At 39.3% G+C, this 20,550-nt stretch overlaps 1 protein-coding gene across 3 annotated transcripts in view; it reads left to right on the forward strand.

Annotated features, from left to right (window-relative positions):
• The window catches only part of SLC4A7 (solute carrier family 4 member 7), a 97,625-nt gene that overhangs the window by 12,915 nt on the left and 64,160 nt on the right, over positions 1-20,550 (forward strand). The window contains exon 1 of one of the 3 annotated variants that reach the window (XM_080385806.1): positions 13,240-13,460. The exons of the other annotated variants lie outside the window; for them this stretch is intronic. Within the exon in view, the coding sequence (XP_080241932.1) occupies positions 13,425-13,460 (36 nt within the window). The 5' untranslated portion in view covers positions 13,240-13,424. Of the gene's footprint in view, positions 1-13,239; positions 13,461-20,550 lie in introns of those variants that run through there. 3 annotated transcript variants of the gene reach the window in all.

Consider the following 20,550-nt stretch of genomic DNA (forward strand, 5'->3'; position numbering starts at 1 on the left):
TGACTAATTCCTCTCTGTCATGTTCAGTGGTTTGTTGCATGACTGGATATTTACTGTGTTTGCATTTATGGTAGCCCAGGCTAGCGTCTGACAGTGATAAACTTCCGGATCCTGAAGGCAATGTAAAGGTGAGAATTTGCATGTTAAAACAGTAGGTCTCAAACCAGAGACCTGTATTTTTCTGGATGATATGCTTCAGTGTGTACAAGGGGTGTGCAGTTACCTGCCACTCCATATATATCAGCTCTGTAGCCCTGTTTCTTTGGGGAAGGGGCGGAGGAGTAGGTCTACACTTCAAAAGCTAAATTGTGGATTAATGAATTCACAAACTATTAACTTCAGCTTCTTGACAAAAGGCTTATTTTTCTTCAGCTATCCTTGGAATAAATCTGTAGGGCTTGACGACCACTGGTCAAGCAACTTGAGTTTCAAGCAGCTGAAGCTGTAGTCCGTTGCCATAAGAGGTTGCTGCAGAATGCTTTGAGTTGAAATTACCACTGGTGTGTATTTTGAGTGAAGTCACAAGTGTCCACTTCCAGGTACTAGGAGTCATAGCCCCGAGGTGAACTTGGCGGCAGCGAAGGCACCAGGGAACCAGGAAAAATGTAACTGCTTTCAGAAACAGCTTCTAGAGAGTGGTGGCAGTACCTCCAGAGGCTTAAGTTTGTTTTAGAGGCTGCAGAGGTGGCAAGAGCTGGGGAGAAGCCCAGACAATGGCAGTATGGGTGTCAGGGCTGAGAATGGTGCTGTGGAAGCTGTTACGAGCCCAAGGAGGCTGTGGCTGGTCAAGGCAATGAAGCCAAGTTCTTGTGGAAGTGACAGGAAGGATATCTGTGTTTATATGCATGCTTGTATGTATGCATTTCTGGAAATGCAAGTGTACAACATGCATGAGTTTCTACTTCAGAGTAAAGAATACATACCTCCAAGATAGCATGTTGGCTTCTGTGTTGTGACTTGCATTACTGCTGTTTCTTGTCAAGCTCAGAGGATCAGTTTAAAGTTTGTGGTAATACATCACCAAGACTAAACAGTTTAATATATGATGGCCATGTTATATGGAGAACCTGGTTCTTGCTTCAGTTGCCTCATGGTATAAAACAGATCTTGGATAAAGACAGAAGAAAATTTCCCTTCCTGCCCTGAGGGTTACTAAAAAAAAGGTAAATCCAAATGCCGTGAATGGATACAATGTGCTGTACTATTTAGTGGGATCTGAATGGCTCTTTATTGGTGAATGGATGTTCGTGTGTATGTGTTTAAGATGTACTAAATTTGATGGGAAGAAGGTATCCGTTGTTATAGAAAAGTAAGGAACGAACATGATCTTAATTTTGAAAACTGGTCTCCTATAGAGCTGTATATCAAAATAATTTTGTGTTGTGCAAGTGTAGTTTTTGGCTAACAGATCATTGATAAACATGTTTCAGGTCCACTAGTGTTAGTAAAGTATGGGATGGAAGAGAATTACCTGGGAGCTGCTTTCGACTTAGTATTGCTTACAAAGGAATCATTAAGATAAGGTAATGACCAAGAAAGTGGCTTTTTATGAAGAGTGATACGGGGCGAAGAGGAGCTTGATGGTGTCCTTCTATAGGCTCTGTGGCCAAGGTTAATTCTCAGAACTCCATGGGAAATTAATGTGCAAGCAACAGAGGTGAATTTTGGGTATGTCTTGACAAGGCTGCTGTTTTCCCCTTTCCCCTTTTATTCTGGTTTTCAACTTTGTCATAAAGTATCCAGTGCTTTTCTTTGTTAGAAGGAGTTTTGCCTGACTTTTATCCTTAACCTCGTCTGCTTACAGGTAGCCTCAAAGGAACTGGATTGTCACAGAATGCCCTGTTCTGTATGAGCAGTGAGTCTATAGTCTGTGATGTGGAAGGATTCCCATGGGATGTTTCCTATAAAAAAAAACCAGTTTTGTGACTCTGAAAAGCTGGTGTGTTTTCTCCACACGCTGCAGCACTGGGTGGAAGTTTACCTTGGTGGCTGTAGAAAACTGTCCCTCTGTTAAAGTGAGAAGGAGAGCATTTGCAACACTACAATACTTCTGTGTTTCATATACTGCTTTGTATATCATATATAACTAAACACTGAATTCCTATGAGTAGTATACTGTCACCTTTCCTGTTACTGTAAGTGTCTTTCAACTTTGGCACAAATTGCTAAGCTTGAAGTGAAGTGTGTTCCTGCTTCCTGTTGGTGAATGTAATTTTAAAGCATGGCTTCTTTTCAATAACTAGACAGAGACCTACAGCAGCTTTTCAGTGTATTAATTCTAGGCAGGTAGTAATGAAAACTGAATGGTAAATGATGTCCTGGATGTGGCTGTAATTTTTTTGAAGTTTGGTTCTCCCTGCCTTATGATTTGTATTACTGAAGAAAGTGCTGCTAAAGCCCTTAAGGTCCCAAGAAAGCAGCTCTGTTAAAAGCACGAGAAACTGAAGAATTTATCAAAGTAATCCTGTTTTGCCTTTGGTATACACAGTGATCATGCTTTGAGACAGTCATCAGCATTGATGTCCTTTTTTTTTTTTTCTTTTCCTTTTTTTCTCATCACCAATGTGGACAGACATTTCGAAAGAGGTTACATGCTTTATATTCTGATAGGTCAATAATCCTGTATCAATCCAAGTCATAGAAGATCCCAACTCTAAAACTGTCCCTTTGAAGTGAAACAAAAAGAATCTGAATGAGCTGCTCACGTAGTGTTAAAGGTACAAAGCTCTTGGTGGGGTTGATAATGGAACTCTTTTTGTAGATGAGAAAGCTGGTCTTCAGGTGTCCTCAGCTGATTGTGTAAGTTAATGTGTTAAACTCACTTCCAGCAAGTAGTTTGACAGAAGTATCAATGGGAGTAATGGTTTATATCAAAGTTACTCAGAGACTAGATGCTGTGAAACAGCCAGAATTACTTACTTTGAATGCTTGGATGTGGTCCTGTCGGGGTTTTCTAAGAGCCCCCTTGAGAAACAACCAAGTTGTCTTCTCAGCATAGGCAGTGCCACCCAGCATACAGCTGCAGCACAGCAGAGAAGGCTAGGACTGAGCATGGGGCAGTCTGTCTTTCCTTGCAGCTGAGGGAGGCTTCTGGTTTTAAATACTGCTTTTTTTGTTTGTTTGTTTTGAGTCTCTGTGACTGTAATAGAGCGCACCTGCAATTCAAGGTCTGCTCGTGATCTGTTTGTGAAGAAGTACAGTGTGGGAGAGTTCCATGCTCATGGCTTCCAAGGCCATGTGTCAGCATTATCCTGTTATGAATGCTAGTTCCTTCAGTGGCTTCCTCATTTAGAGTAGATAGAATTTTCCTCTGTAGTTTCATAAATTTACAATAAAAGCGACTTAAGCAGAGGTTATTTTTTGTCTTGTGTCTTTATTGCTTTTTGTTCATCAAATCTTGAAGAGGATAGTGTTTGAAAAATTGTATTTGAGTTGATGCTTCAAATTAATCTAGAATGTTAAAGATGTTCCACTTCAGCAGAGTAAGCACTGAAGTGCCTTCATTATAATTGGTGGAAACAATAGAATCAAATATTTAAGTTGGAAAAGACCTTTAAAATCGAGTCTAGCTGTAAATGTTTGTGCTTTCTATTAATATGTATTATTTCACAGTTACATCAATAACACTAGTAAAAAAGACAAGTTAGTTTGCAGTACCTAGAAAATAAGTAATAGTTGTCTGAAAGTTGTGTGTGTGTTTTTTGTTTGGTTTTTTTTTTTTTTTTTTTTTTTTAAGAAAACTTAGCTGTGGAATATAGTATTGCTTTAAAGTGTCAATAAGTACACAGAGCTATTAAAATAAGAAAATTATTATTTAAATAAGGGGTGAGTTTCAGGAAACCATTGGTGAACTCTCTTCTACCACCCCCTTCCTCCATCCTTCTTATAAACGGTTAGGCTGTGAATGCTGCTAATAATGTCTTTCAAACCTGCATGCATGTTTGTCTCCTAATGCTACTCTAACTCTTTTAGAGCTTTTAGAAATGTGGGGTTATCTTGCAAATTCAAATTAAGACCCAGAGTAGAAGTGAAGCCTGCTGACACAGTGGTTCCCGAAGTCTGAACTGTGGTATAGTTCCTCTGTTGTGCAATGTGTTTGTGATGATACTGCCTAGGAAAGCAAGTGGGTTTATGAATGTAAGTTGCTAATAACCATTATGTGTTACCAAAAATCCAGTTACGTGATGAAATTAGTCAAAAATAGAAACAAGCTTCAAATACATAGAATAAACTTCTATACAGGCTTTCATTATTTCGTTTCCTAAACAGTAAGTGTAAATATGCATTGCAGTCTGTTAAAGTAAAAGCAATTGAAAGACAACTTTAACAGATTGGTATTTGAGTATGCAGCTTGATAATTTTCTTCAATTAAAAAGTCTGGAAGGACCATAAGAGTGGAGAGCATGGCGATTGTGCTTTGTACTCCTATATAATAGCCTTCCTTCTGAGGTTATCAGATTTTCATGGTTTTTCCCAATTACATGGTCTGTACGGCTAAATTTCAAGTGTTTAAACGTTACGACCTCAGTGGTCTGAATGAAGTAATCTTCCTTCATATATCTAAATAACATGGCTGTGAGTAAAAAATTTGGAGTTGGTATCGGCGACAGCATATACAACTGGTTTTTGAAGTGGACTGCTCTCAGATTCCACCTAGTGTCTGGTGTGAATGTTGTGATTCTAAACTGAACTACAGTTCAGCCTTTTTAACGAAAGAGCTTCCTTCTGGCACAGTCATTCTGTCCCAGTGAGAAAATGGTGCCTTACCCATTCTTTCAACCTCTGTCAATGCACAGCGACCTCAGACAACATGAACAGCTTTTAGTAGACAGTTGACCTGATTATTAATACTTCAAAATATCCATTTGTCTTGTTAGACTTGAATGATTTTGCTTTGTATACTTTTTTTAAAGTAACGCTTCTTTTGATAATCAACAATGAAAACTGATAGAGATTTTAAAGACTGTTAAACTGGAAACCTCAGTTTTTGAGGAAGTCTGTAAAAGGTTATTAAAATCATGTAAAAAACTCTTGCTTCTATTTAAGTTAATTACATCTTGGTCAAAAGCTCTGAAATTGTTGTTAAGATAACTAAAAGCCTGACATCATATTGCCCCAAATATCAGACTTTATTCAGACTTCAATAAAAGGGTACCATTGTCTACTGAAAGAGTGCCTTATCACTGTTCAGATACGATCTCACCTGATTAAGGTTAGGGTGCACTATAAGCCAGTTTGATTCACTTTCTTCTTTACGTAGGAGATTTTTACAGCATGCTGTTTGATGACACTTTTCCAGCCTGGTTCACAGGCAGGTTTTGTTTTTTTTTTCCCCTGTAAAGTCAGTCCTGTGAAGAAATGTGAGAATAATAGCAAATCATTTGGTGGATAGGTTAATTTATTTGTGTGTGCCTTGACTTCAGCGAAATAACGCTGGAAAAAAGGAATGGATACGCATATGGTCTAGGCGAATGAAAACTTAATCATTGGAAACATGGGAAGTTGCCTAAAAGACAAGTATATACAAATTTTTCCTATTTGAATATTTCTTTACACATTTCTTTTGGCTGTAGGTGGGAAGATTTCAGTATTACTGCTCTTAACTGTTGTTTTCCAGATATCCCTTATTTTTCAGATTCTCTCCTGTATCAGTTTGAGGTGGAAAACAGTGTTTTGGAATCATGGAATGATGAAAGCTTGGTTTGGTTGCTAAAAGCGGCCTAGTGAAGATGTTCTTCCTCCCAGAAAATCAATTTTGGCTGATTTTCCTCTTGGAAAAAAACAGTTAAGCATTAATACAACTTGAAATGTTTATGTAATTAGGATATCTGATTGCAGAAATTTGTTTGATATAGTAACACATCCCCAGGGCTGTAAGCTGCAGTTGCTTCTGTTTTATATGTTACAGTAGAAGCAAGTGTTGGATTCTGTGTAGATGTCTTCTCTACAGATTTGATAGTATCAGAAAGACATTCTGGAGACTTGCCTTCTACATCAGTACAATCATCATGCAGGGTTTTTTTTTTCTTTTTCCTTCTTTCTCTATTTTCCCTTATCTGATATTTGTAGAAAATTCATTTGGCTGCCAGATGCAGTTGCCATTGTCTAGATAGTCTTACATTTTTTTAGCATTTAAAAATTCTGTAGTAGCTATGAAATGCAGAATTACAAATCTTAAGATAAAGTTCTTGTAGCCTTGGGGTATAACATATTTGATTTATATTGCTGGAAGATATTTTGCTTAGGTCTCCAGTCTGGATGATGTATTTTATGTGTTTGGTTTACTGTGTATTTGACTTGGTATTGTGTCTCTTAATGGGATCAATTACGTTCGTAAAGACATCTTAAAGCTGTTGAATCTCTGTCAAGTTCAGGCAGAGAACGCTGGAGGAGAGTTTATATGTAGGGGCATGACTTGATATATTGAAGCCAGCTTTAGAGTTCCTAGGGCTGGTCACAATTGCCATGGTTGCATCTTAAGGAGCATGAATCTGATACAACCTTACTCTCCAAGTTCACATTTGCCTTGCAAGAAAATCCTGGCAGTAGAATTTTTATGGGTAGACTTTTACGTAGTGCTAGATAATTGTCTGTCTTCCAGAAGTCAATGTGAAAGCCAAAAGCCTATCTGAATTCCTTGTGCATGCTCTAATTTCACTTGAAATCAGTCTTGCCTTCAGCTTGTATTTGTGCTGCTGCGTGGCAGTGTGCAAATCAAGCTGTGTGGAACTGTGGTCTAACTGCACTGTATTAGGAATACAGATAACTTCTGGTGCTTATTCCAAAATCATTAAAAATGCCTCTATATTGTTTGGGTAACCTTTTCAGAGAGCTCCCTTTCTAGTAGTTGTTGGCTGGTTAGAACTCGTGCAAACTCAAACGGTGGTGCTCTTTAAAGTAGAGAATTTGAAGTGTTTGTTTAACAAATCAAGAGTAATTTGCCTGCCCTGTGTTGGATGCATTCAACTTTCTTTTACTAAATAGCCCTTCAAGTCATAAGTTTACAGTAAGAGTCCTACAGCATTGGTTTTTCCTCTACAGAATAGAAATGCGTGCATCTTTCTTAGGAGTAGTATGTTACAGATAGTCTTTTATGTTGTTATTCACAAAAGGAAAAGCTGTAATAAAGTCCTAAAAGATAAATCTTTCAGTAGTTGTTCTTGAGACAAAGGATACAGTAGCTGCAAAAAAGGTAGGTTTTCTTTTTTGGCTGATTTTTGGATCTCTGTGTCAGTTTCCCCTTGCATTTTGTCAGTTGAACTGTCCTGTAAAATACGTGCCATGTATGATGGCATGTATGAGTTTGGTCTGTCAGAATCTTTTTAACTGACTTCTCCCAGAACCTCCTAGTCAGACACAGCAAAAACGCTGTGTTTCTTAGTACATCAGAAAATCTGCTGCTTTCTCTCTTTAACCAAACAAAGGGAGCTCAGCTGTATAGCTTTAAATTATGTTAGAAAAGGCAAATAAGAAATAGAAGTTGATCCCTTCTTAAATGTCCCTTAAGTGATCCTTCTGAAGGATCTTGGGCTGGCTTCTTGCAGTTTAAAGTTCTGGCAGTTTTTTGTCTAGCAACATCTTCCTTTAAAAGTCTGAAAAAACCCTTTATAAGATACTCTTAAATATCTTAATGTGCTTTAGAATTGCAGGAGGAAAATGGAAGAAATTTCGGCAAGAAAGTACATGTCTTAAGATAGGCCTCATGCTAAGGCTGAGCTGGACTAATTAGTTTGTGGTCTCTGAGGGGTGTGTGTCATTCCCCCTTTGTCCTGTCTGCTTTCCTGTGAGCTGGTTCCACTTGTGAAGCTGGCCAAAAAACGAACAAAAAACTCAAAATTAACACCCAGAGAACCAAAACAGAAAACTAACCTTGACAACTTCTGTTTTGGTTGTTAACTTGAGTTGTATGTTTACTATGTGATCAGGAAAGCATCAGATCTCAGGCTAACTTGGGAGATGTGATTTGTGGAATGCATTTTGTATTAAAAAAATCGGCAGACAACACCATCTGAATCCTGTATGTTGCACCACTTGGAAAGTTAAAAATAATGATGAAATTCAGCCCTTGTTCAGACTGTAGTAGTGGTCATGAGTGGTCCTGGAGTCTTCCTTCCATGCTGCCCGCCTTGTTCTTAAGAAGAAATGTTGTGGGCTGGTGGAGTGCTGATACCTCCTACTGTCAGTCCTGCTACTGCAAGTGTTGCGTTACCTTCCTGTTTGTTCAGTTTGATTTGTAGCTAGTAATTTTTGATTACTGTAAATATGTTGTCAGTAAATTATTACACAGATATTTGACTTTACTGGAGTGCAATTATATGAATAGAATAGAATTTGAGACGGGGAAAGCTGAAGGTGAACAGTTAAGCCTTGAATTATTGTGAATTGGTGAGATTTGTGATCTTTCACTTTTCTATGAAGAGAAAGACGTGTATGTGAATAATCACTCAAAAATTACAGCATTCATTGAAGGAATAATTTTGTTTATTAATGTTGGTGTTCTTGTCAAGGAACTGTTCAGTGTGGGTATAGCTTGATTTGCTTGTGTGTGGAGAGTCTGTCCTAACTGGGTAATTTGAGTCCCCTCGTTCTCCCCAGGATCTGCTGTCAGGGAAGGGCTTTCATGTGCCTGTACTTCAAATAATGTCAGTACAAAGCACAGTTTTATCTTCCCCTTATTGTGCTGCTTTGTACCTGGACTCATCAGCTGTTCATTTCTATGCCATCTATGATTCTAGGAGATGAGTGTTTACTGTTTCTACAAGTGATAGTAGAGCATTTAAAGATACGGCCTTGGTTAGGTGGCTGTAGTAGTGTTGAAACAGCCCAGGTTTATAGTCCTTGTGAACTTGCATAACGATCTAAGACATTTACAACAAGGAAAAATCAGAATATATCTCAAAAATGCTGCCAACGTGCCTGGAGATGAGTTTAGGTAAAGGCAAGCGATGAGGGACATATTCTATTTGTGAAGTGAGAAGCTATGCCATTCTTTTGCCAAAAAAACCCAACGCTGTGCCCCCCCCCCCCCCCCCCCCCCCCCCAACAAAACCACCCAGCACATCGCATCACCCAACCCCTCCCAGCTGTGTCAGTGCCATTTGCATGGTGACCACATGCTCATACATGTTTGAAGTGGAATTCTTGGTAGTGTTCTGTTTGAACATGGTGAATTTCTGCCATCTGTCCTCTACTGAGGGATGTCTTTGAGTCCGGAAATAAGTGCTCTAATACTTTACATACATCTTTTGTTTTTCTGTTTCATCAGTGTATCCAGACCAGGGCTGCAGGCTGATAATGAAGTAGTCTGTACAACAGAGTACACAGTTATCTCGCTGTTGATTCACATTACAAAACTACACATCATTGTGAGAGCTGCGTACTTATTCTCTAGAGAGGATACTACTGAAATTCATAAAGTCAGGAGGGCTCAAACTAGCCATCTGCCTCATGCTTGCTCTCTGTGTCCTGGCGGCTTCTGACAGCTGTGCAGCAATGCACTGAGAAACCCAAGAGTCCACTACTGGGGCAGTACACTAGAGAATATCTGCACAAAATACATCTATCCTTTTTTTCCTCCGCCCCCCAGTCCCCCCACCCTCCCCGTCCTTTTTTAGAAACTTGGTTCCATGTGTACGTGCTGATACAAACTGAGGCAAGCTGAAGCATGCTATGCAAATGTACTTCTTGGGAACTAGCTGTCACGTGGAAACTGTAGTCTGAAAAATACTTGTAGGCAGTCAAACTGTTGGTTTCGGTGGGTCGTTTTAATTCATGAAATGATGATCCACTGCCTGTGAAGGTTTCCATGTTCCCTTGCTAAGGGAATAATGTCTCCTTAGAGAAGTAGCTTCTATTTAATTTATGTGTAATAGAAAACTTGTAGGAAGCTGTTCTTGTTTAATGAGTTAGTAGGTTCCTGTTTAGTGAGAAGCTGAACAAAACCATTTGCAGTAGTCAGATACTAACATGCTAACATGAGACACTGTCGTGCAGCTTGCTCGTGCATCACCATAATCCCCTAGCACCTTGCCTCCTCTCCTGACTCCCTTGTGACCCAGGCCACCCCCACCCCCCCAGTCCAAAATACTCATTTAATACTGTCTCCTAGTATTTCTTGCTTTTATATTCTTTTCTAAAGGGAGGTGCTTTGAGTGTGATAGATGCTATCCTTTCAGATACATGAAGAAAGGTGGCAGAGAACTGGGTTGTTTTTTTGATCTGCAATGTTAGAAAAGATTATCATGTTCATTTTGATTGATTTGTCCATATAAGGAAGGGTTGAGTTTGGATTATGGATGCAACTGTTAACGCTCTACTCCCTCACTGCCTGAAATAGGTTTTTAAATACTTTAATATAGATACCTCATACCAGATGTACCAGTTTACACAGCTAGATGTGTGGGTATGTCGGTATGGCCTTTTTGCAAGCGAGAGAGCACTCAAGTTTCCTCGTGCTCCTATCTGGCTAGGTCTGATAGCGCTGGGCTGGAGCTCATGTTGTGAGTCCTGCTGAGAGCATAGTCCTGCTCACTGCAGCTACTTCAAACAAGTATGTGCTCATGTCCTGCCATCTCAGAATGGCAGTTTAAGCACAGTTCTGCTTGCTAGAGACTCGGCAGACCTCCGCAGTAAAGCAGTTTACTGCCACTCCACAATAGACTGTGGTCACAATTGCTCTGTCATTTTAAGAGTGAAATTTGGAGGAAGGAGAGAAGAGCTTGTGGGTGTACTAATACATGCAGCTTGCTGGTGTGTTACTGCGAGTGTTGCTGTAAGGTGTGATAGGGGCTATTTTTACAGATTGATCCAGAAACTGGCTCACAACAAGTGACGTGAAAATTACTTTTCTAATCTGTTGTAAACATTTCTGCATTCCACCCCATAGTTAACGAATGTTTTGGGAATTAGTCCAATTTAGTTGATTTGCAGGGAATTTTTAATGGAAGCCTGTACTGCATACAAGAAATCGTGGACTATATATTGCTTGTGAAAAGACTGAAAGTTTTGCAGAGAGCTAAGAGCTCAAATGAACTGTTTTCTGTCTGGAGAATAGATACTTTTTTTTTTTTGTTTGACCTGTCTTTCCAAAAAAGTGCTTTTATAGCTGGTGAAAAGCTTAAATACGTGAAACTTGAAGTGGTATAAAAGTGGAAAGTGAATGATTGATGAAAAAAAGTGTATGTTTCATGATAGCTAAGTATGTTTCTTTTTTTTTTTTTTTTTTAAAAAAAAGCCTCATACTGTTCATAACCTTCTGCAGTATCAAGCATATGGTTGAAATATTGGTGCAGTGCAAATAGTTTTGCACCGAGCACTCACAGTTTTGCTCTGAGTTCTCACAGTGTTGTCACCGAACACATTCAAGGATGTGATAATTTTGTGTATATTTGTCTACAGTTTTTTTCAGAATACCTCTGTAGTTAAGCATGTTGAGACAGTTGCAGTTTGAAGTTGGTGTGTTCTCCATCTAATGTGAAGCTTTTCCCTTGTGTTTATTCTTGGGTAAGATCAGACATCTATCCATGAAGTATGTTGGTATGAGACTTAAAAGAAACAAATTTTCATCTGTTTGAAAAAAATGACCTTGTTTACATTTTAGAATGTTGAGTTTTTCAGCTTGGCTTTACATGTGCATGTTCTTTGCTTTCTATTTTCTTCATTTTTAAATGGATAAAGCTTCTGAGTGTGGGTGGGTTTTTTTGTTGTTCCAAGATTAAGTGACTATGAACTAGAAACTGGTTGACTACAGAGCAGAAGGAGAAAGATATTTCAATAAACTGTTTCAGAGTCTTGGTGTTTTTTTTAAGTTTCCAAATCAAGTATTCTTTCCAAAACCTTTTTTTTTTAAAAAAAAGTCAAACTAACCTGAACAAACCAGCTTTTGTACTTTTAGAAATTGAAGTACTTACAGTATAGACTTATTCTAAGGAAAACTGCATTAAAGTGTGGGTGAGCCACCAGAACGCAGTTTGGCATAGCTGTTTCAGTATTCGTCTGAGTAGCTGAAGAGCTGTATGAATCTGTGCTCTGTACTAGAAGAAAAATAGGTTTGGTTTAGGATGCTCAGCTGAGAGCACAGAGTTAGGGTATCTGATATTTTTGTTTGTTTGTTCTTCCTGTGTGAATCATTTAGTTTATGGTCATTTACATACAACAACAGCAAGGCCTTCCAGTACCTTGGACGTGAAGATTCACAAGTGTTACAGTAACCATCTATACAGAGCGGAAACAAGCTAGTTTTAAACACTCCTCTCAGCACTGTCTGAGAATACTTTTATTAGTCTATGGTTAGAGAATTTTCTGGAATGAGAAAGGCAGTGAGGGGAACTGAACGTGGTCTTCAGATTTCTGAACTGCTAGGTGGTGAATACCATCTTCCCAGTTGCACAGTAAGCTGCTTTGGCTGGTGGTATTTGCCCCAGGTTTATGATCAGTGTGTTACTTGTTTTGTTTTGTTCAAGTTGTTCATTGGTTGGGATGGCACCAGTCCAGCTTCATTACTAGAGTTCTCCTCATCCGAGAAGTAGGAATGGAAGAAGAAAAAAAGAACAAGGAAGGCAGTGTCATGTCATGAAGGTTAAGTTATGGGTAGTGCCTTAAAGAAGCAGTTTTCCTACACCTTACCTGATGGGACAAGGAAAGGAAGGTATGTCGGTGGTGAAGAGGAACAGAATGAAATGAGGCTCTGAATTTGATCTGCTGGAGTGGAAGTTATGTTTTTCTAAGGTCGGCTTAAGCAAGGAAAAGTGTAACTACTCTTACCTGAAACAGAAAGCCATCTTACTTTGGAAGGATACATGAAATTGATTGCTGCTAACAGCATGGCTTTTTTACCTCTTCAGTGGGGAAAAAGAAATAAACAAGGATTTTTTTTACCCCAAATAAAGTAGCCCTAGTTTATTTTGCCGAACAAGATTATATGGCTTATGTAAAAAAAAAAAAAACAAACCATGTGCTTTGGAATGAGTATTGAGTGAAAAGTTGATAATACAGCTGTAAACACACATAGCAGATGTTTGACTTCTGGGTTGTTCTGTTCTGGGGCCCAAGGTACAAATGTGCTTTCATTTTGCAGTGCTAACAAAGTCTTGGATCAGAGCAAAAATACAGCCTTGGAGCTGTTCTTAGCTGCTGTTGGTGCAGAAAATGTTAGGTCTGGAACTCTGTTTCAGTTCCTTTTTTGGTATTCTCTGAGCTGGAATTAAAGGCATGCTGTCTTGCCCATTCCGCTTTTGTGCGACCCTGTAGTAGCTGTAATCAGTGGCCGGGGAGACAGAGGCTTGCGAGGGAGCGATTGGCCTTCCCGGAGTACGGCTGTGTCCGGCACAGCCAGCTAAAGCGGTCATGTCTGCGCAGCCTCTGATCTCTGGGGAGGTTCATTACAGGGTCTGGTACAAGGGCACTCTCCGCTCCTGCACATCAGCATGGAAGAAGCTCGTCCAGGGAAGAAAATGCAACCTGTATGTAAATAGCAGCTGTATCAACTTAATAATCGTTCAAACATGCTTTGATGCAAGTGATATTTTAGCGACTGTGTCTCAGATTGGTGTGCTACCGTAGATTTGCTAGTTGTGGGAGAAAATTTTGAATGATCTGCTGATAGAAATAATACTTGAAGTAGAGAATACTGTACTGGGGAAGATATTTTCTGGGTAGTTAGAATTGCTTAATCATAGTAACATGCTTGATTCGGAAAGAAAATGTGCTTTTACAATCATGAGAGTATACTACCAGATTTTGAGAGTGGTTGGAGTGGGGTTTTTGTGGTTGTTGTTGGGGTATTTATTGTTGTTTTGCTTATTTTACATAATTTAGAGTCAGTTTTTCTTGATTTGAAGGTTATCAGCTATGACTTTGAGTAATTACTGATTGTTCCTTTTGACAAAAAAAAAGTGAACTTGATGAGTGGTGTAACTGGAGTAAAATGTGCTTGAAGGAAGTATTTTCTTCAGGCTTCAGTGGCATAGCCACAAATCTCCATTTGTGGGGATTTCTACAATGAAGCAGTGAGCTCACTTGTATTGGTGTTACAAGCTATTGCTTAGCTCCTGTATGAGTAGTCTTTGTCACTGCTGTTTAACGGCAACGCACTGTATAACAGGATTACTGCTTTAGGGTTCCCTGCAAACTAAAATCTATGGGATGGAATTTTCCTAAGCTGTAAAGCTTTGAAGACCCCTGAATTGTTTTATATAAATTCTATAAGATGACCGCTAAATTTTCTATTTCCTTGTGTAAGCATAAGAAGGAAGAGTTTCATTTAGCCATGTTAAAATGCATCTGATTGCAGTGGTCTTGTTTGTTAGTGTCTCTGTACTACTGGTTTTTGATTTTTATTGTGGTGTTACCATCAGCTCTGCATGCAGAACTCTCAGGCATGCATATGCCTAGAAGACTAGGCAAAGATTTGAGGTGACTTAGTTACAAAGATTCTACTACTTCGACTTTTCCTAGCTGTGACTTTAGAAATTGAAGTGAATGGAGCTATTAATTTTGTGAATGAAATTTAGTGCTATGAGGCAGTGATAAAATGCAACTTTGTAAAATGACTACTATAATATGAGATATGCTACTTGGTATCTTGTGTTGGATCGGTGACATTATTTGCTATCTTTATGCATGGTGCTAAATTTTCTGGCCTGCAGAACACTCAGGTTGAATTCAAACAGGCTTCTAATTTTGATGGCGTATTCGCTTGCATTTTAGTTATGCCTTAATATTAATCAAGCCATCCTTTGTGTGTGTTCTAAACATTTTTTTTTTTTTAATTTTATAAATTGCTGTGGTGTGCTGTAGTTGACAGCCAGTCACTGCTGTGACCAGTCACTTGTCAGTGTTTATGCTTCCTTTTTTTCTGACTTTCTCTCAATTTAGTTTTCTTTACTGTCCAAAGACTAGTGTCTGATTTGTCAGGGACATGGCTTGTCTTGCATGTTGTGGCCCTCAGCGTGGCAGTGGCCAGAGTAATGTCTGCTAGAACCACTGAAATAAAATTATTTATAAACATTAGGTGTTCAGCTGTTGAGGAAGCAAAACATTAAAATATTTAGAACTGCTTTTTCCCAAAAGTGCTGTTTGGTTTTCTTTGTTTGTGTGGTCGTGGTGTGGTTTTGTTTTTATGCTCTTATTTTAGTAGTGCACATCCATGTCTACTGTCCTCCCTCGTACAGTTCTGGAAATGTAAAAGTAAAATGCAACTTCTGGAGAGTCTTACTGAAGTCTGTTGTTGTCTGTTGGAAGTGCTTGTGTAAACAAGGTTTGTATTGCTGCTGTGTTTTTTTGTAAGTCTTCTAGAAGCAGACTGGCCAGACCTATTTAGTAGGGTAAGCTGAGCAGTTAATTAGAGGATTAGTAGGCCAGAAAAGCTTAAGTATTCCTAACCCCTTTTGTTAGAGCTATGGTCTTACTGAAATCTAAGCCTCAGACCTTCCTGTGAGGCTCCGAGTATTGCTTTGATTAGGAGGGATCTTCATTTACATGCGAAATAGTTGTGTAAAATAGTAATTGTATAACCACAGCTAAAATTCACAAGTAAAGGGTGGGGAGGTGGGGGGTGGCTGCGACACTAAAATCCTTGAGCTGTACTGGAGTCTTTCCTGTGGTGTTTGAGCAATACCCACTGCTGTGATAGTAGGGGGGGAAAAAACCTCCTAAAACTGGAAAGCAGCTGTTCTGTGCAAGTGAGACCGTAGCAAATACAACCAAGGGGAAACCCGTCAATACGGTGTGCTTCCTGTTTTAAATCTGGCAAGTGTGCTGTTTGTGAATTATTATTAATTTTACTCTCATCCGTATATATTTAGAGGGCAAGGCCAGCTAAAAATTGTATGCTGACAAAATGAGATGGAGCCCATTTATATTTAGTGCACTTTCCCTTGGCTGTTAGGTTTGTGTGCTTGATTTAGCACTGGTGGTAATGTTTCATCCCTTTGGCAACTCCTGAAGATACAGTATTGCTGTGTAGACCGATACTGTGCCCAGAGAACAAATTTCAAATGCCTTTATAGGGCCGCTTGTGCAGTTCACCTAAAGACTGTTTAGTAGGCTGAATAATACCTTCACTTACTACTGTTTAGAAAGGACTTGTGATTTTTTTTTTTTTTTTTTTTTTCTTCATATCCTGGCTGTCCTTCGTGGAGGCAGCAACCGGAGATGCCTGCACTCCTGCCCACCGTTGGCTCATCTTACTTCTGGTTTAAAATCAGACTCTATCTGACAGAGAAGTAAACCAATATATTTAGAACTTACCAAGTGATGCTGTTACTTGTTGCTGCAGGTGAACCATGTTGAAAAGCCCTTCCTAATTTACTCACTCTTAACTAAGGCTGCTTGGTACTCTGTAGGTAGCAGTGGGAGAGCCGTAGCGTAGACCTGTTGCTGATGCTTGCCAGGGGTAGAATGATTGTCATTGAACTCTGCATACAGTAGTCACAGATGGCATTAACGAATATACTAATATTCTGGTTTCATTACCTCTTGCAGGGTTGTTGTCACTGGTAACTTGTAGTCCTACAAAATAGGAGAGAACACCGGTCTTATCTGAGCTACATGCGTGTGTGCCGCCCCCCCCCCCCCCCCCCCCCCCCCCCCCCCCAATGTTAGCACTTATTAGCTTGCAGTTCTGGGAGATTCAGTGGATAGAAAAGAGGCTGCATGTGCATTCTGTAAATCAGAGATGTATTTTATTTCATGACTACATGGAGTATTATGTGTGCTTAGAACAGAAATGCTTCTGAAACAGACCACTTAGGAAGTGCTGTGAAAATGAATCATGAATTACCCTCCTGGTTCTTAATTATTCTGAACAATATATTTTAGTAGCTGTGTGACAAAGGAGTTTGTGTGTATATCTGTCTTTAAAAAAGGCCAGTTTTTAAATGTTTCATATATGTACATACATGTATCTGGAAAACAGTTGCAAAATTAGGTTTTGTAGTTCCTCTTTTGTTATCTTTGAAATTTGTGGTCAAAATGAAGGTTTAAATTTCTTTTAGCAGAGCAATACTGGTAATTTTTCTTTATTTAATTTCATTTTTTTAAAAACTGAAACCTTGATGGTTATCATATCTGTCTTCTGAATGCAGATCCAACAAAGTGAGAGAGGTGACAGAACAAAAGTCCTGCTTGGACTATGCTTCCAAGGTCTAGGTCAAGCCACCATTTTGACTTCTGTTTGTACTGATGTGTAAGTTAATTGGGAAGTTGCTAAAGGCCTCTACTGTTCCATGCTCTTGAAGGCAGCACGCTGGATGGGATGGGTGGTTTGATCCAGCTTAACTGCTCCTACGTACTGATGATGAAAGACTGAAGAGTCTTTCTTTTGCACCGTGCAAAAATTCTCCTATGCTTAGTGTGTAAGCCTATGGTAGCATGCTGCCGGGGTTTACCAGTTGGGTCTGTAAGCAGTGTGTGCTTGTGTTTAGAGAGGAATGGCTTGTTGGTGCCACATTCCAGCCTAAGAGCTAAATCCCATCTGCCAGATCTGGTAACTCCACAAAGGCAGAGATGTACCCATGGGTTCTTGTGGGAAGGAACAGGTAGTATTTGCCTTCAGTTCAAGCCAGAAAGGATGGGATGTAATTACAGTCATAAAGCGATAAGCAGGTTCACTGTCATGGTGTAGGCAGATGTCGTAGAATAGTGTCAAAATTAGAAGTTTCAAACTTTTGGCCAGGGACAGATGAATAAGGTAAAAAAAAATAGATATGACCCTCTCTATCCCCCACAGCCCCTGGTGTTCGGGTTGGTTAGTAGTTTGTTTAGTTTTTGGGGGAGTGATGGTGGTTTGCATTTGCATCTGCTTGAACAAATGCGGCAATGAAGGTTCTTTGTAGCATGAAAGTGATAATGTAATTTTTTTTAACTTCTTTTTTTTTTTGGGGGGGTTGTGTCCTTTCCTGTGCCCTACTTATTCCCATGAACACTAGTGCTATCTCTTATGGTGCTGCAGGTAGTTCCCCAACTCTGTTGGGAAGAACTTTGGACAGAGGGGATGTAAATGCAGCATGTGAACGTTGTCTTAGCTGAGTAATGGTTTTAGATGTTGAGCTCAAATTCTTTTTAACGCAATTACTGTATTACTTTCAGATTTCAAGGTTTAAGGTTAACTTTGTCAGCCGTTTGTATGATCACTGTCTATTACCAGAACGAACTACATTCCACGGACCTCAAAAATGAGTTGCTAGCAAGTTGTATCTCTTGGAAGTGGTGGCTCAGTAATGCACTTAGGCAGTGTGCCCATCTGAAGCCTGTCATGTGTATGTGACTGCATAAGGTTAGATGAGTTGCATGGTGAGAAAAGCTTGTACAGATGACAGTGGAAAGTATCCTTTAAATTTAATATTCTGTGCGTCATATTTGTGCCAGTCCACTAGATGGTAACTAACACGTGCTGCTGGAGGTCGACAACGAATTCTTGCAAACTTGGAACACTTTCCTTAGTGATTTGTGCAATTTAGGATTGACTTTAGAAGTTCAACTTTTCATGCAGCTTTAAAATTTTAGATAGAAGAAGTGTAGTGTACTAAATGAAGACAAATGTTTGAGAAGGTAAATATAGTGTAAGCAATTTCTGGATACTTGTCTGCAATAAAAGGGGAATTACTCTTTTCTCCTGGACTGAGAAAAGATACTTGAAAATCAGAGGTGGCAAGAGGAATCCTACTGGGATTCTGCTAGAGCAAAGAGTATTTGGAAGTCTTGTCTGGTCTGCAGCAGTTGAAAAGGGGTTTCATTTTCATGCTGGGGAAAGTTGGAAGGCCAGGAAGATATGTTGTAGTACATGCAGGCACCTCTGGCTGAATATGAAGGTTTTACTGGAAGGCTGTTCCTACAGTATGCTTGTGAGTATTCACAGATTTGGTGTTAAAAAAAGTGTACTTAGTGTATTTTAATTCAGTGTACTAGGATTTTTTTATCTTTCTTCCCTTCCTTGATGTACTTTGGACTTGTTCTGTGTTTATAAATGACTATATCCTTGTGAAAAGGTGAATGCTTAATCTCTTCCTAGGGTACTTTCGTTGCTTCTGGTGTTCCCCCTCCCCTCAATTGTTCTGTCTCTTGACTGAAAAGAAAAGTTACATACATTCCAAGTTAGTCTTGAATTTTAATTTGGCTCATCTTTATCAGCTGTGTTTTGGGCATCTGTGGGATTATTGTGTGTAGTTTCACATTAAATGAGTAGTAGATTGCAGAGGAATGCTTGCTCTAAGATGAAGTCTTTCTCTGTGCCTATGAGAGGGAAGTTGATGAGTCTTAAACAACCCACCTGTCTTTAAGTAAAAGGTTCAGAAAGTGGAAGAGATAGTGAGAATGGGAATGTGTTTGATTCAGCAACTAGAACAGTTTGCTCTCACTTTTGTGCCGTTAAACTGACATGGTAGATTTTCTGTATTTCCTGGAAAGGTATGCCCTACAGACTTTATTTTTAGCAAGGCAAAGGTTGTAACTTGGAATTAGTTTTGTAGTGTATTTGAATATTGCCTGACCTAAGGCAAAATTATTTCATCGTGGGATTTGCTGGCATCACAAAGGGTTATGTTAGACTGATGCTTTGTGTTTTTTCTAAACAAAGGCTGTAAAGGATATGCTTTCTTCATGTATGATATTTGTGGTTGCTAATGGTTTATTCTTGGAAGAGTCTTTGCATATGTCGAGTAGTTTGAGATAGGGATAGAATGGTTTGCAAGGGCATGCATGCCTCTCTGTAATCTAATCTCAAAAAACATGTTACTTTCACATGATGTGGTTTTGAAAGCTGCTTCTGTATGTATAAGGTTGGCAAAGTATCTCTGTTACTACAGCAAAGGGTGATAAATATTAATAACACAGTATGAGGCATACAGCAAGTTCAAAATGTTATTGGGAGATAAAAATCTTTTCTCGCATGTGTATTTTCCACAGTGTGTATGTAATTTTCTACCAGTACGCAGTAGTTTGTATAATCTGGAGAAAAACGTTGTCTTCCCTTGTTATTCAAAACCTATGTGTCTGGGAAGCTTCCAAGTGTCCTAGAAGAACTTTAGGGGGCAGGGAGAGTTAGGTGCAGGGCACTTGAGCAGTCTGCGGCTGTAACAATGAAGCTTATTGTGGAAGAGGTTTTGATAGCACTCTTCCTAATGTTAGGGTTTTTTCTCTTTCATATTATAAGACACTCAGGATAATTTAGAGGATTTTCTGTTTCCGTCTATTTTGAGTTTTCTAGTGACATGAAGGATTTGTGTGTGTGTCTGTTTCTGTGAGCTGGAGTGTACTACAGTCCTATCATTTTGATTGTGTCCCTGAGATGAATTGGAAGGTAGATATGCTCGAGGCCTTGCTAGTGGTACAGCCTTACCAATGCAGTTAAATGTTTTGCTGTACTTATTTGGTGCCTCAAAAGATTGTTAACTTAAAAGCTTTTTAATGCTGCTGCTTGGAGACCTCTTTTTGATACTGGGTTGATGCACGTTCAATGTTTTTTTTCCCCAAGTTGTGTTGGAAGATCTATCTTCACTAAAGGTAAGAGCCAAGACTCACTTTGCAACTGTTATTTCCCCCCCTGCCTCCAGA

Source organism: Falco punctatus, assembly GCF_963210335.1.
Source record: "Falco punctatus genome assembly, chromosome: 4".
NCBI classification, from domain to species: Eukaryota; Metazoa; Chordata; class Aves; order Falconiformes; family Falconidae; genus Falco; species Falco punctatus.